Source organism: Mytilus californianus, unplaced genomic scaffold (assembly GCF_021869535.1).
Source record: "Mytilus californianus isolate M0D057914Y unplaced genomic scaffold, xbMytCali1.0.p SCAF_3, whole genome shotgun sequence".
Taxonomy (NCBI): domain Eukaryota; kingdom Metazoa; phylum Mollusca; class Bivalvia; order Mytilida; family Mytilidae; genus Mytilus; species Mytilus californianus.
In genome coordinates, this window is record NW_026262679.1 from 25,201,602 (window position 1) to 25,216,797 (window position 15,196).

The window sequence follows — 15,196 nt, forward strand, 5'->3', positions numbered from 1 at the left end:
ATATTTCACTGACAAAGCATTGGATAAAAAAGACTCAACTAACTAAAGATATATTCTGGCCACACATTTGTCTTGGCCTATCCTTAAATTTGTTATTTGTTTACTGTAACTCAACTCAAAATTCTGAAAGGGGGCAGGATTATTCTTATATTCTTTACAAGAAATACTGAAATGTTTTTAAAATATGTAATTTGAAGAAGTAACATTTCTTAAATGACATGAGAATAGGTGATTTTCGCAACAGCAAACAAAAAATAAATTTAATTGGCCTAAAGGTATAACATGTCTTTATCAAGAAAAAGGGATAAAAGCACCAAAAAAATAAAAATGCTGGAAACAATCATACACAATGGATCATAATAGGTGCACATTCATACCTATTCCAAGTGATTCTGTGTTGAAACAAATAGCATTAAATGAATGTGAAAGCAATCATTGTGCTAAAATATGGTTTCACTTGATATATATCACTCAAACACACATTTGTTAATGAGTAAATTAGTTTCTGTTCAAATGAAAGATCAATGACTCTTCATAATTAAAATGCAAATTATATTCCTTAATGTTACACATATAAAGGACTGGAAGCTTTGTACATAAAGGCAGGGATCATTTGAACACATTACCCCTGGCAGCTATTTGTAAATGAAACACAATTAAATGTCAAATTATCTTTTAATTTGCATTTTATTTCACATTTCTGCAGAACAATGACAAGATTATATATGAAAATGAGAATACCGGTAGTCCAGGAAAAATAATATACTAATTCTTTCCCCAAAAAAATGAAGATAATTTAATTTGGCACCTATATTTTAATAACTTATATTATATAAATGTCATGTCAACAGTAGTTTTGTTGGTAAAACATATACCCTCATATTCAAAGGGAGTCGCTACATTGTCAGGGGATATAACGATAATGAAACCTCAATGTTGACCAGTCTTCCACAGGACCACCAGCACATGATTTAAAAAATACTATTGGGCAGCTTCTGGGTCTATAAGAATTTAACCTACAGGCCAATAGAAAGATTTTCAGACTTTTTGTCCCATAACTCAATTCTACTATGCCAATTTCTGCACTACCACATTATGTATATAAGATAAGAAATCCCAGTATGAGGCCTGTAGCAGCCATTTTCAGTTCCTGAACAGCTATGGGCTAATTCAAATAACAAGCTATAACAGTGGATTACAAACACTTCTCCTGGATTATTAAAATCTTTTGATGACTGAATCACAGTCTTTCACAACCCTTAACTAGACTGTCACGTGTTATCTATACATTGCTTGGAATTTACACAGCACAGTCCTTAAGAAGAATGCATCTTTACTTTGTGTAAACAACAGTACATGACAGTCAAGGTAACAGAAGTAACAGTCTGTAAACAACAGTACATGACAGTCAAGGTAACAGTTGTATCAGTCTGTAAACAACAGTACATGACAGTCATGGTAACAGTTGTATCAGTCTGTAAACAACAGTACATGACAGTCCAGGTAACAGTTGTAACAGTCTGTAAACAACAGTACATGACAGTCCAGGTAACAGAAGTAACAGTCTGTAAACAACAGTGCATGACAGTCCAGGTAACAGTTGTAACAGTCTGTAAACAACAGTACATGACAGTCCAGGTAACAGAAGTAACAGTCTGTAAACAACAGTACATGACAGTCCAGGTAACAGAAGTAACAGTCTGTAAACAACAGTGCATGACAGTCCAGATCAGGGCTTCCAAAATTTTGTTGAGCCAGCCGGACATTTCATATCTTATCCCGATTTTAAATCCCTTTAGACTTAGTAAATTAGGCAACTATGATAATCAGCTGGCCATCATATATGATAAAATTGATATAACCAAATTATGATTGACATTAAAACGATCTTAAACTTTACTTTGATATAAATTCGATGTTCTGACATAAAGTGTTAAATTGAAAGTGCAGCATTGGAAGTGTGCAACATCAGCGTACCTATTCCGCTTTAGACTCTTTATTTGTGCCAAATAACGCTGTCAAAAGCTTTACTTTTGTTTTTAAAATCACATTTTCCTAATGCCGGATGTTGACTTGACAATGGTAAATCATGGATCAGAGACGGATACGTAATATCCGTGTAAGTTTACGATTGAGTTAAGTAGCCTTTTCAAGTTATTTCTTCAAGAAAATACTCGAAATGAACGTTAGATAAAGGAATCAATGATAATTTTAGCATTATTGAAGAATTAGGATGCATAATTAAATTTCCCACCAGCGGACAATAGACACATGCGCACACGTGTACTAGTTCAAACAACGTGGTTCTGACGATTATTCGTTTAAAACCTTTTCAAATTTTTCATCAAATCATATTTATTAACGTATTTCTTATAATTTCAATCTTTTAGACTAAATTAATTAGATGTAACCCGCTGAAATGTAAGAAAATAACTTTGAATACCCTTTAGCGTACCCCAGTATTCAACACGATGTACAGTGTTTTTAAATATAATAATGAATATCATACATATTCGAATTCATTTATAAATATTCTTATTTGAAAAATTATTTTAAAATCTAAGGAAATTTTTTAAAAACTGAATGGTCATTTACAATAATATCTACAAAGCGTAATTAAATAGGATGTTGTTCCATACACGCTTACATGTTTGACCTCGTTTACCTGATCACCTTTATGTTCATTGTTATGCATCATCAATTCTATTGATTAAGACAAGCTAAGGTCTCTCATCAAAGATAATGACCTGTAATCAGTAAATGATTTATGGCTTCAATATTACTTATTGAAGGGATAATTGTTTGACAGCTTGTTGTTTTTTAAATAAAAGAACAAATTTTTTTTCGACTTTTTATTGATGTAGCAAGCCGTGCATTTGTGTACCCAGAGGATTAGACTAACTGAGACACTTCAAAGTATGAAATATGCTGCATCTATTTAATTTAACCCAAATATGACCGAAATATCTTTGTGAAATAGATTGCCACAATTATAAACTATAATGCCCAAACGGACATTTTTACTGATCGATAGTTGGTAAAAAAAGTGAAATGACCGTTTTATGAAAATGCCTTGAATAACAAAAAGTGGCAAACCTATGATATTTGACCGTTTGAGGCTGAGAGCAGCCGGTCTTTTTATATAAATTTCGGTCAAGTCCGGAATATATGACCGTTTTGGAAGCCATGGTCCAGATAACAGTTGTAAAAGACTGCTGATGTCACAGTTCACTACAACCTTTTAAAATAAAGTTTTAGTTGTTTCAATTTGAATGCAAAATTGTGTTAACTTAAATCCTGTTAAAAATAGAGTTTTAAGCATGAAATGTCAAAAAAGCTCAACTGATTTTAAATAATTTTAGATCCCTATTATTCTAGGGGCTGATCGAGATGGCAGTGGACCTCCACTTATGAATAGGATATGGTGCTCCTGTGTGTTATCTCATTGTAGCTTTTAGTATATATATATACATATTGAAATGCTAGCACACTTTACATAATTACACAAAATTTGAACTGACAGACTGACTGGAAGTAAACATCCAATAATTTCTTCCATTGATTTTTTTTCAAGACAATTAAAATCCTATTTAATTTTGCTTAGATAATTAACATACCAGCTTCTTCTTTTTCCCTTTCTTTGATAACTCTCCTAAGACCTATGGGTTGTCTATAAAATGGAGCCTTGTTGTCATCAGAGTACGGATCGTTGGCTTCTCTTTCAACTTCCTGCATGTTGTATACACGTTGTAATACACTGAAAAATCATAATCATTTTAAATTTTAATGAAAAGTAAAAACCAAAAGAAAACTGTATTCACTCAGGGTTTTGAGGATATGTTTATAGTAAATTTCAATATACAGGGAGAGCCCACAAATCTGAATCCTACTGAGAACAGATAGTCACTGTTGAAACCTCATAGCATCACTGTAAGTCATATTCTTGAATATTTTGTTTAATTTATTTGCCAGTATCATATGCTTTTTAAAATTTGAAAAAAATATTATCTTGAACATACAATTCCCTAATATGTAGCTTATCTTATTCTTATAGAGATTTACTTATCAATAAGAAATCTTTTGTTTTTTGTGTTGTTGGGTTTCTGTCTCATTGACAAATATAACCTAAATCTCCTTTTATTCATTTTTATTTATAAATATAGATTTATTCCCAAAATAAAATAATATGTAATTTTGCCTGGTTCGGAAAATGGAAGGGGGGGATGGGATCCTACCCTAATTTGAAACCAATTTTAGGATGATATTCTTCACCCGTAGAAATCTCTTCAGTTAGTATTAAATGGTTTTCTTTTGAGATAATTATGTAGCAAAATCAGTACATGCTGATCAAAATTGAAAATAAGAAAGCTACACCATAACATGTAGCTTATCAAACTTACGAAGCTTCTTTTTTCTTCCATTTCTTTTTAGGTTTACTTTCTTTTTCTTTTTCTCTCTCCTTTTTTTCCATTTCTTCATGTACATCCAGTATGTCATTCTCATCTAAGAAAAAATTATTTAGATCAGCTTTTCCATACTGAGTTTCTAATAATTTGGTTAACCTTTCCTTCCTTTCTGGATCAGCTATACCTTCATGCACAAGTTTTTGGGCTATATTTTTACTTAATTTTGACAAGACATAGGCATCCCAATCATCCTCTTTCTTTTCCTCTAGGACTATAGGTCTTCCTTTACTGACTCTAGATATCACTGATTTTGTAGAAGGTTTAGGTTTTGGTTGTACTTTAACCTCCTTTTTGTCTGGTTGAGCTTCTTCTCTTTTTGGGAGCTCCCAATGAGGAGCAGGAGGTATATATCTAACAGAACTAGGTTGTGGAGGCTGTAGTTGTGGTTCTGTGATAAAGAAACTCTGTTTGACCTCAATCTCTTCTTCTTCATTTTCAGGAATAGCCTCCGCTTTTCTTTTCTCTTCATCAATGGCAGCTTTCTGGATAGCATCGTCATGCATTTGTTTGGCTTTCTCCATAATTTTTCTCTTGAGAGGTTTTAAATGAGATTTTGTAGATTTTGTTAGGTTGCATGGCATATGTCTATTATCAGTACCTCGTGAATCATGTCGACCAGGTGGAATTTTTGCTTTTTCTGGAGCTTCAACAATACCATCCAATGACAAAGCCTCAAACAAGTACTTCTCATCATATGGTAACATATGGAAACATCTGTCTTTAACAACATCCTCGCCAAAATGTAAATCTGAACTTATTTTCTTTAAGTATCTTCTATCTACAGGTTCTGGATGACTAAAAGAACGGAACACTATTGAGGTCTGCGCTGGTTTCTTGGGAGGTAACTGCAAGCTCAATTGAGAATCCTCTGCTCCTAACTGAGGAATTTTAACTCTAGCTGCACAGCTAAATAAGGCAGGAGTTCTTAATTTCTCAGATCTGTCAAAGGTGCCACTGAGGCTTGAAGCATCAGCAAACAATGCCATCTTTCCTTATTGTATCTGTAAAAGAATGTTGGATTATGAGTACTACTACTTAGTCAATAGTGCATACTATGTATCTTCATGTCAACCCTGTCTATAACGGAACTCAAGAGAAGATAAATAAATGCCCTTTATAATTAAGTGCATGAAAACGTTATTATCTTGGAAACATACATGTGCAACTTGTTTTTTGTTTCATTTCAACATTTTCAAAAATATCAAGTATTTAAAAATATTTATGTTTTATTTTGTGCTTCTTTAATAAAGAGTCTAGTTCTACAAATCAAACTTTAACTTTGAGAAATATTCAAAGAAGTTGAATCTTACAACGGAAGTTGTCTTTGTTGTAATTTTATTGTACGCCATCAGTAAATGGGGTCAGTTTGCAATAAAAATTCATGCAAGTAAAAACCCATATACAAACACTCTATTGACACAGGAGAATTACCATACATCAGTTTAACGCAAACATATACAAGCAAGGTGACAAACATTAACAGAAAAGAGGACATGAATAAGATATGATAAAAGTTTATAAGTCAATAAGATTACATCAGCATCTTTCATTAGCAATGATTAGTACGTATCATAAAGAAAGTTTCCTCATAAATATGCCAGTAGGAAAATTAATCACTTGGATGTACATGTATCTACATCTAAGCATAATTACCCAAGCATACAAATACATAAATGCAGTAAAACTCAACTTTCAGTACAAAAAAAAGTATGTAAATACACAAAATGGATATTTTATGGCTGTTTTAAAGAATTCCTTACATGTACAGGGTTGTGTCCAAGGGTTAGACTAAAAAATAACATTTCATAGATATTTTTTATGAAGATAAAAAATATAATTTTATGTGGTCATAAAAATTTGGACCACGATTATCGTACTTAAAATCAGAAATCAACCAACAAAATACTAGATTTGGTGTTTTTCAAGGACAAATTTTGTACTCCGAGTACAGAGTAAACTTTTAAGACCTACAGCCCGGGCTTTACAGTCATAAACATATAGAGTATGATTATTGTATTCAGTCTCAGAATTCAACCTATCAAAATACTGGATTTGTTGTTTCGAGCATAAATTTTGTACTCTGAGCAATGAGTAAAGTTTTGTGACCTAGAACCCGGGCTTTACAATCATAAACATTTGCTCATTTAAATTTGCGAGCAGCTATTCATTTCAACTTGCCAAAGTGATTTACTTTTGGGACTCGCCTTCTTTTTTATACATAATTATTAAAACATATTACAATGTATTCCATTCCATTTATTTAATGTATGTTCTTATGTACATTATTTTTATCTGTAACTGGTAACTTGACAATTTAAATTACTATTTACATATAGTAGTCTCAGTTATATAAGGGAGCAGTCTACTTATCTTGTGATTACCTTAGGTAAGAGGTTTCAAATACATTTTTACCACAACTCAACTGACAAGTCTAAAGGTATTTTTTTGTCATAACCAGACTTCCTTATTCCAATGATTATGGATAAATCTTACTACAAATGCTGGAGTTATTGAGCAGCCTCTTCTACTATAATTATCACATTTTTTATTTTAAAAAAAACAGAAATAATTACACTGTTCTGCACCAAAGGTTTTTTTATGTTTAGTTTCTGGTTTTGCTTATTAATTTAGTTCCTTTTGGTTTTTTTTTATTATTTAGCCTTAAAAACTATTCCAATTTTGAAATTACTATTTCATAATTTGCCTCCAGATTGTACTTGTTGAACATACATGATCAGAGAAGTATAAAAAATGGCTTATAAATCTGGTCAACAAATACAATGTCCATCCTGTAATTTGCTTAAAATAAACATACAAGGACCATAGAAAGGTGAAATTAATATTAAATGTTTTACTTGTAACCAACTGATACCCAACTGTATGCATAATATGTTTATTTTAGTCAAGAAATTAAAATCTGTGTGGTGGGGATCGTATAGTAGGTTTTAGTTTACTGATTCAATGAAGTATCAAGGTCATCATAATAATGTTTAAGTTTGCCAATCACAATAAATAAACGGTTTAGGAGCTAGGAATATCATATCTATTAACAATGCAGATTGAAATTAGTTCAACAGACTTAAAAAAATCATGAACCTTTGACAAAATAAGGCCTGACAACTGTCAAAATACTTCAACTGGCCAGATAATTTTTTTCTGGCCAGTTGAAGTATTTTATATCACTCGCCACATTGGCGAGTTACCAAGTATCAGTGCTCGCCATATTTGTTTCTTAGTCGCCTTAGGATAGTTGACGTGCGGAGGTTTCACACAATGAGTACGATTGTTGTTCTTAGACTTAGAATTCAACCAATCAATATACTGGATTTGATGTTTCAAGTACAAATTTTGTACTCGGAGAACTGAGTATTGTTGTATGATGTCAATAGCTCAGGTGTCGCAGATTCTCAGGTCATGTATCGAAGATTCCCAAAAGCGATAAGGTTTAATTTACATGTATTAGGACTTGCATTCTACATTGAATCAAAGCCCAAAAAAATCAAACGATACTGCATTTACAGATATCAACACCTTTTGGTAGTAGGTTCATTACATCAACATACAATTTAAAGCACAGATTTACAGTGTGGCAGTGTACAAGACGACCTTTCAATAGCCAGCACGCCAATACATGATAAACAAGTGTAAATAAAATTGAAGAGTGGCCTCAATAATTTTGTTTCTGGTTGTTTTTAATCTTAACATACATTCCCCCTTTTATTGATGACTATGTTGGGTCACGCTGTCGTTTACAAATGTGCATTTTAAGCTACAGATCAGCTACATTTTAATATATTTTTTTAGTTCCAGTTTTCAGTTTGCGTCCGTTACCAGGCTGACATCTTAGTCCTTCAAATGTTTGAATTGTCTATTTTAACAACCGGAGATTATCGGAATAAACTTGTTACGATTCCGCATTTCATTGTATTTTTTTTAACTAACTCCATGAACTCTTTCTCTATCGCAATTAAAAGCTTTATTTAAAAGCAAAAATATCGGCATATCATAAAATAATTACATAAGCTCTTTGCAATTTCATTACCGAAAATACATACATATACACAATAAACATATTCAATATTGATATTAAAGCGGCATAAAGTACCGTCATAAAACATATATATATATATGTCATGCACAGTTACAATGAGTTAGGCAAGGCTGAATTAAGTTTAATAGTACACATTTTATGCATGCATGAGCACTAAGCTAAAACATATAAGCAGGAATATGTCAAAACATTAAAGCAGCAACATAAGAACACTAAAAACACTAAGCAAAGTAAGCACAAACTTTATAAAATGTTAAACACTAAGCAAAAAAAAGTATATCAATCTATGCTTGATTCATTTACTTTAGTCTGCTCAAAGATATTGTAAATTTTCTTCATATTAAGGCCCATTAAGTAAACAGTTTGACACCATTTTCTGATCTTAAAATACTCAGTCTTGTTAGATAAGCAGGCCGATAGATGCGTCATAATCAGTATTAAATGTTTTTATTTCGAAACAAATAATTTATGACGTAGGACATAAAATGACAAAAGTTCAAATGTCTGCTTAAGGGCATACGATACAGTTTTGATCCCACGGTGAATTTAAAAAAAATTCGTCGGCGCTTTGTTTATAAAAATTGGCCCAAGTAATCTTCATACATAATCAAGCTAAATGTCATTTTTAAAAAGAGGGGTCCATGAACTCGTTATCCATATAGGGAAAAGATGAATTTTTCGACTGATTTTTATAATTCAGACTGATTTAACTCGAAAACGAGTTCATGGACCCCTCTTTTTCAAAATGACATTAGGTTTGATTACGAATGTTTAGATTTGAAAACAGAAATTTTAAGTAAATGTCTAAAATTTCGACCACCATAAAGAAGCACATGAAGGTATATTTTTTATTACATATTTGAATTGACTAGGTGAAAAATAGCTTGTATGCAAATTTTCGTAAAAAAATCACCGTGGGATCAAAACTGTATCGTATGCCCTTTTTTAATATGAAAAGATTAATTTTCTGAAATAATGTTTTTGCTGTTTTTACTTTTGTTCACATACCATAAAATCCTTCCTTCAAATGGACCAAAACAAAGAAAAAACCACAACTTTGACCTTATGTATAACGCTTTAGCTGTATTTGGCATAACCTTTCGGGATTTTCAAATTTCAGTGGGTCTCCAATGCTCTACAATTTCGTACTTTATTTGGCCTTTTTAACTTCTTCGATTTGAGCGTCACTGATGCATCTTTTGTAGACGAAAAGAGCGTCTGGCTTACCAAATTTTAATCCTGGTATCTATGATAAGGTTATTTGGGAAAGAACCACGATAAATTAGGACAGAATTACGATAAATTAGAAAAACACAAAAATCAGATTGGAACCTGCATATACAAAATCACACAATTGCACGAGATTTAACATTTGGCTGTGTGAGTTCCTGGTGAAGATTAATCAGAAAATGCACATCGAACGCAGCAAACGTTTTACTTTGATATTTAACTGAAGCCTTGGGCTGTTTTCTGCTCTTTGGTCGGGTTGTTGTCTCTTTGACACATTCCCCATTTCCATTCTCAATTTTATTATTACATTAAATATAAAACATATAGGACTCTTTAAAAGAAACTGAAGAAACTCTAAGAGGTGTTAAACAGAATAGAGTATGGAAACGTGGAATGTATAACAGAGACAAGATCCCGACCTAAGAGCATAAAACAGCACAAGGTCACCAACGGGTCTTCAACGCAGCGGGCCGGAAAATACCGCACCCGGAGGCTGGCTTCAGCTGGCTATTAAACAATGTAAACTATATTGACGCCTCACTAATATAAAGTAAAGATTACTCACAGAAAACATAAAAGACACGAGGTCTGATTTATCACTTCTACAACTATACAACAACAACAACAACAAACACGAATAGATTGATAAATATAAAATATAAGGGAGCTACCATTTGATATTTATGGGGGGCTAGGATGAAAAATTTTGTCCTGCATTTTTTTTAATTTGTAATCTCTGTCCTGCCTTTTTATTTTTCACTCTAAAGAAGCTTACATGCATCGAAACATTATTATCTTTTTGTAATGCTCATATATAATAGAAAAGAAAGGAGGAAATGGGGTATCTATCCACGACACAAAACCAGTGCATGCAAAGCAAAGCAAAAACACAAAAAGCAAATACCTCATATTATCACAACTACATAGTACTGTTTTGTGATTTCTAATATTTGCCAGTGAACATTTTGCAGCTAAAAGTATTAATCTATAATTCTTCTGGCATGCTCAACTTAAATTGTGAAAATTTCTTTGAAATAAACACAAACTAGACCTAACTATTTTCAATGTACTCTATTCCCTGACAACCATGGCATGCATGTGCGAGACAAAACAATCACTGGGCGGTAAACAGAAGACAAATATGCATTATTGAAGATTACAAACCCGAGTAATTTTTAAATTTCGCAGTGCTTTATTTAAAAGTGGATCATCTGAGACTACAAGAGATAAAACCATAGTTAAATAGATTTCATTAAGTGAAGAACGTAGTCTGAAATGACAGATAAAACTGGTTTATTGATCATGTGAAATTTGAATAAAACAAAACCAATATCTCAGTAATCTTTTAGTTTCTTTCTGTGAGATTTAAAAGATAAATTTAGGATTCACTCAAAAATGTTTACTAAGAATGTCAACACGAGGTAGTCCGCGAGTAGTAAATACGAAATTTGGAGACAGGTCCATCATAGATTTGCCGGTACTGGGAGAAGGAGTATTTGCGCAATACGTTCCACATTTCACAGCGGATGATATAATGTTGAAAAATCGCAGTGAGAACATGTATACCAGTAACTCAGTAACTATTCCAAGTTACTATTCAGAACCAGTGCGACCGTTTTCTCAGAAAGAAATGATTAAATCACAACAACCAGGTATGAGACCATCTAATGTTGTGCCTGCTGCTTATGTGTATCCGAATAATATCTATAATGCTTTGGTGCCGCGACCATCTTCATTTCATCCTGGACCTACATACCTTTCTAGCCCAGAAGAAATCCATCACTATTATGGACCAAACGGAGAAAAGTTACCCGGACCACCCCAAAAAACATATCTTAAAAACAGGAAACTTTATCCAACAAATTTTTCATTAGAAGCAATATTGGAATATGGGAAAATGGTTTCGGTAAAAATTAAACGTGGACACATTTCATTCCGTGAAATACCAGATTTCTTAATGTCCGATTTAAAAAGGACGTATAGAATGGTACCAAGAGTGAACATAATCATTGAAGCAGAAGGAGACGATTATAGCATATATCCTCAAATATTAAAAGAAGAAGAAGAATATACGGATAACAGATCTTACAGTTTAGAAATGGATGATGTTTCAGAACAAGATATAGAAAGCCAACGGTAGAGTTTTATCTATAGTCTACAAATAATATATTCATAACAGGCCTTTTTAAAGGAGAAATGTGTAATAAAATAATAACTCTGGGTCGAACAATCAGATTTATGTTTGTAAGAACTAATTACTTGTGCATCATTATGTGAAACAGGGTAAATAACATACAGTATATATACATGACATTGTACTTGGAAACTTATGCAATATTTCTGTTAATATTCTAAGATAAAAAAAAATATATCAATAAACCTCCTCATTTTTTAGGGTTTTATGTTTTATTCGGTGTCTTCGGCGTTTTCTAGATCCAAATTGGCGAAATATTTTCGTGGTTTGAAAGATTAAAAAAAATATTATCACAGATTTTTGAGAGTGTTGGTTGAATTTTCAATTTGTATTGCTTGTTTTTAGCTGTTGTTTATTTTGATATATTACTGTTGTATTGCTTATGCTAAATTTTACAAGTTATTGATCTTGAAGAACATCTTTTACTTAAAACACGAACCTTTCAAAGTTACATTATTAAGATAAAACTTTTTTTAAAGATTTGTCAACGATCACATTATTAAGATAAAACTTTTTTTAAAGATTTGTCAACGATCCATTAAAGATAAGTATATATATATTTCGTGTCGTTATATTTACATTATTTAGAAAATAAAAGGTTGTTATATATGAATCTAGAAATATTCAATAAAGTGCGCATGACACTTGTTTGTAAGATATAAAGTTTGGAGATAATTTAAAGTAAACCAAAATCAAACACTCATTTGTTGGGAGAAATCTTTGAAGTTGAAGTCAAAAGGAAGTGCAGAAGCAAATATACAGACACGTTTGAAAAGTAACTAAAACAAGATTTGTACATAATTTTTTATCGGTTTATGACAAAAAGGAAGACTTTAATCACAAGTATTCCTATTTCAAGTTAGACCTTTCTTAACATGATGTTTTTTTTTTATCTATTGCTATTGCTTATGATGATTCCTGTCTATATTTATAACATTTTTACGTAATTAAAATTTTTATATCTCGACAGCATTTTGATATTATTTTGACTATTTGTCTTGTGAATTTTTTTCATGAACTTTAGTTAGATTTTCGAAATAAAGTTTTTTGCATATAAAACAATATTGTTATTAGTCATTGTCTGTTGGAACAACAACTTAAACGAATTCGAAAGGTAATGAATATCAAAATATTATTTGTAATAAGATTTAAAAAACGTAACTTATCATAATTAAAATTGCAACATTACTGATCTTTATAGATTATCGTTGATTATCTCAACGAGATTGATTTTCTCGCTTGAGCCGGTACGGCGAAAGCGAGAAAAGCAATCGAGTTGAGATGACCAATGATAATCTGTTTATCGATATTTTACCTATGAAGACGTTGTTAATTTCCTTGACAAGGCACGTGTTCCCTTAGTTTCTAGCGATAATTTTCATATCACTCGACTCCGTTTTCATATCACTCGACTCCGCTGAGAACGGAAATTATCAGTCAACAAGATCAAAGCAAAAATTCGTAAAATAGCGATAATACTGTTTACCGATTGACATTTGGAGGTGATTCTTTTACTTCATCGTTGACTTTCAAATTGTACACATCTCTGTTTGAACGAACGTAATTGAACCCCACTGGTAAATACCATAGTTTTGATAATGTTTTGTACATTCTTTCGTTATGTTTTGTACATTCATTTAATCATAAAAATTCTTAATTCTATGATTGTTCAAGAAGTGGCACTGAATCATTTACGATAGGCCATTGATAGTTTGGATTACCTCAATTCGCTTTTTACGTGTAAATAAACTGTTATTACAGACATATGCCTCGCCTTTTTATGCATGATTTTGATAATGCAAATGTTGAAATTAGAATAGAAATACTTTAACTTGTAAGTTATGCTTATATTCAAAGTCAATGAACCATGACTGAATGTACATGGCTAAACAATCTCCATGGAAATGAGATGTGCTAATACAACTGCATACCAAATACCATTGACTTATCATAAGTCGTTCACTTTAAATAAACCTAAACAAACATTAACTTGCAAACTATGTAAAAGTTTCAAAGTCAATGAACCATGATGAGGGGGTGGGGCTATATAATATCCATGGAAACGAGACATGCAAATGCCAATACATTTGCATACCAAATATCACTGACTTAACATTAGCGGTTCAACTTAAACTGATCTAATCACAAACTAATACATGTAATCTAAGCAAAAGTTTCAAAGTCAATAGATCATGACTGAGGGGTAGGGGCTAAACATTCTCCATGGAAATGAGATGTGCTAATGCTTATACAACGGCATACCAATTAGCATTGACATACCACTTATGGTTCCCATTGACCTGACCTAATCACAAACTAATACATGTAAACTAAACGAAAGTTTCAAAGTCAATAGACCATGATTGAGGGGGCGGGGCTAAATATTCTCCATGGAAATGAGATGTACTAATGCTTATACAACTGCATACTAATTAACATTGGCCTACCACTAATGGTTCCCCTTGAACTTTCCTAATCACAAACTAATACATGTAAACTAAACGAAAGTTTCAAAGTCAATAGACCATGACTGAGGGCACGGAGCCAAATAATCTCCATGGAAATGAGATATGCCAATGCTTATACAACTGCATACCAATTAGCATTGGCCTACCATAAATGGTTCCTATTGAACTGACCTAATCACAAACTAATACATGTAAACTAAGCGAAAGTTTCAAAGTCAATAGACCATGACTGAGGGAGCGGAGCTAAATATTCTCCATGGAAATGAGATATATTAATGCTTATACAACTGCATACCAATTAACATTGACCTACCACTAGTGGTTCCCCATAAACTGACCTAATCACAAACTAATACATGTAACTGGACTAAGCAAAAGTTTCAAAATCAATAGACCATGACTGAGGGGGCAGGGTCAAATAATCTCCATGGAAATGAGATGTGCCAATGCTGATATAACTGCATACCAAATATCATTGAACTACCACTAATGGTTCACCATAAACTAGACCTAATCACAAACTAATACATTGGACACCGCCGCCGCCGCCGCCGCCGACTCCGACGCCGGAAACAGCATACCTATGTCTCGCTTTTTGACTCCGTCAAGGCGAGACAAAAAGCGCAAATGTCCGGTCAACTTGATACAAGTGTATCAAAATTTAAAGCGCAAATGTCTTGTGTTACAGGTAAAAAAGCGCAAACGTACTGTGCCTAAATACAATTATCTCGATGGTGCATGATATTTGCAATACAAAACTACGTCGCGACGAATACACTGACAGGAA

General features: G+C 32.5%; 1 protein-coding gene across 3 annotated transcripts in view; it reads right to left on the bottom strand.

Moving 5' to 3' along the window:
- The window catches only part of LOC127734185 (HEAT repeat-containing protein 4-like), a 32,122-nt gene extending 23,801 nt beyond the window's left edge, over positions 1 to 8,321 (bottom strand). For 2 of the 3 annotated variants that reach the window (XM_052243918.1, XM_052243915.1), the window contains exons 1-3: positions 8,174 to 8,321; positions 4,401 to 5,467; positions 3,618 to 3,757 (exon numbers count right to left, since the gene is read on the bottom strand). In XM_052243918.1, coding sequence (XP_052099878.1) covers positions 3,618 to 3,757; positions 4,401 to 5,452 — 1,192 coding nt within the window. In that variant the 5' untranslated portion in view covers positions 5,453 to 5,467; positions 8,174 to 8,321. Of the gene's footprint in view, positions 1 to 377; positions 393 to 3,617; positions 3,758 to 4,400; positions 5,468 to 8,173 lie in introns of all 3 variants that reach the window. The other variant, XM_052243916.1, reaches the window with a different exon arrangement.
- Positions 8,322 to 15,196: the final 6,875 nt, after the last annotated feature.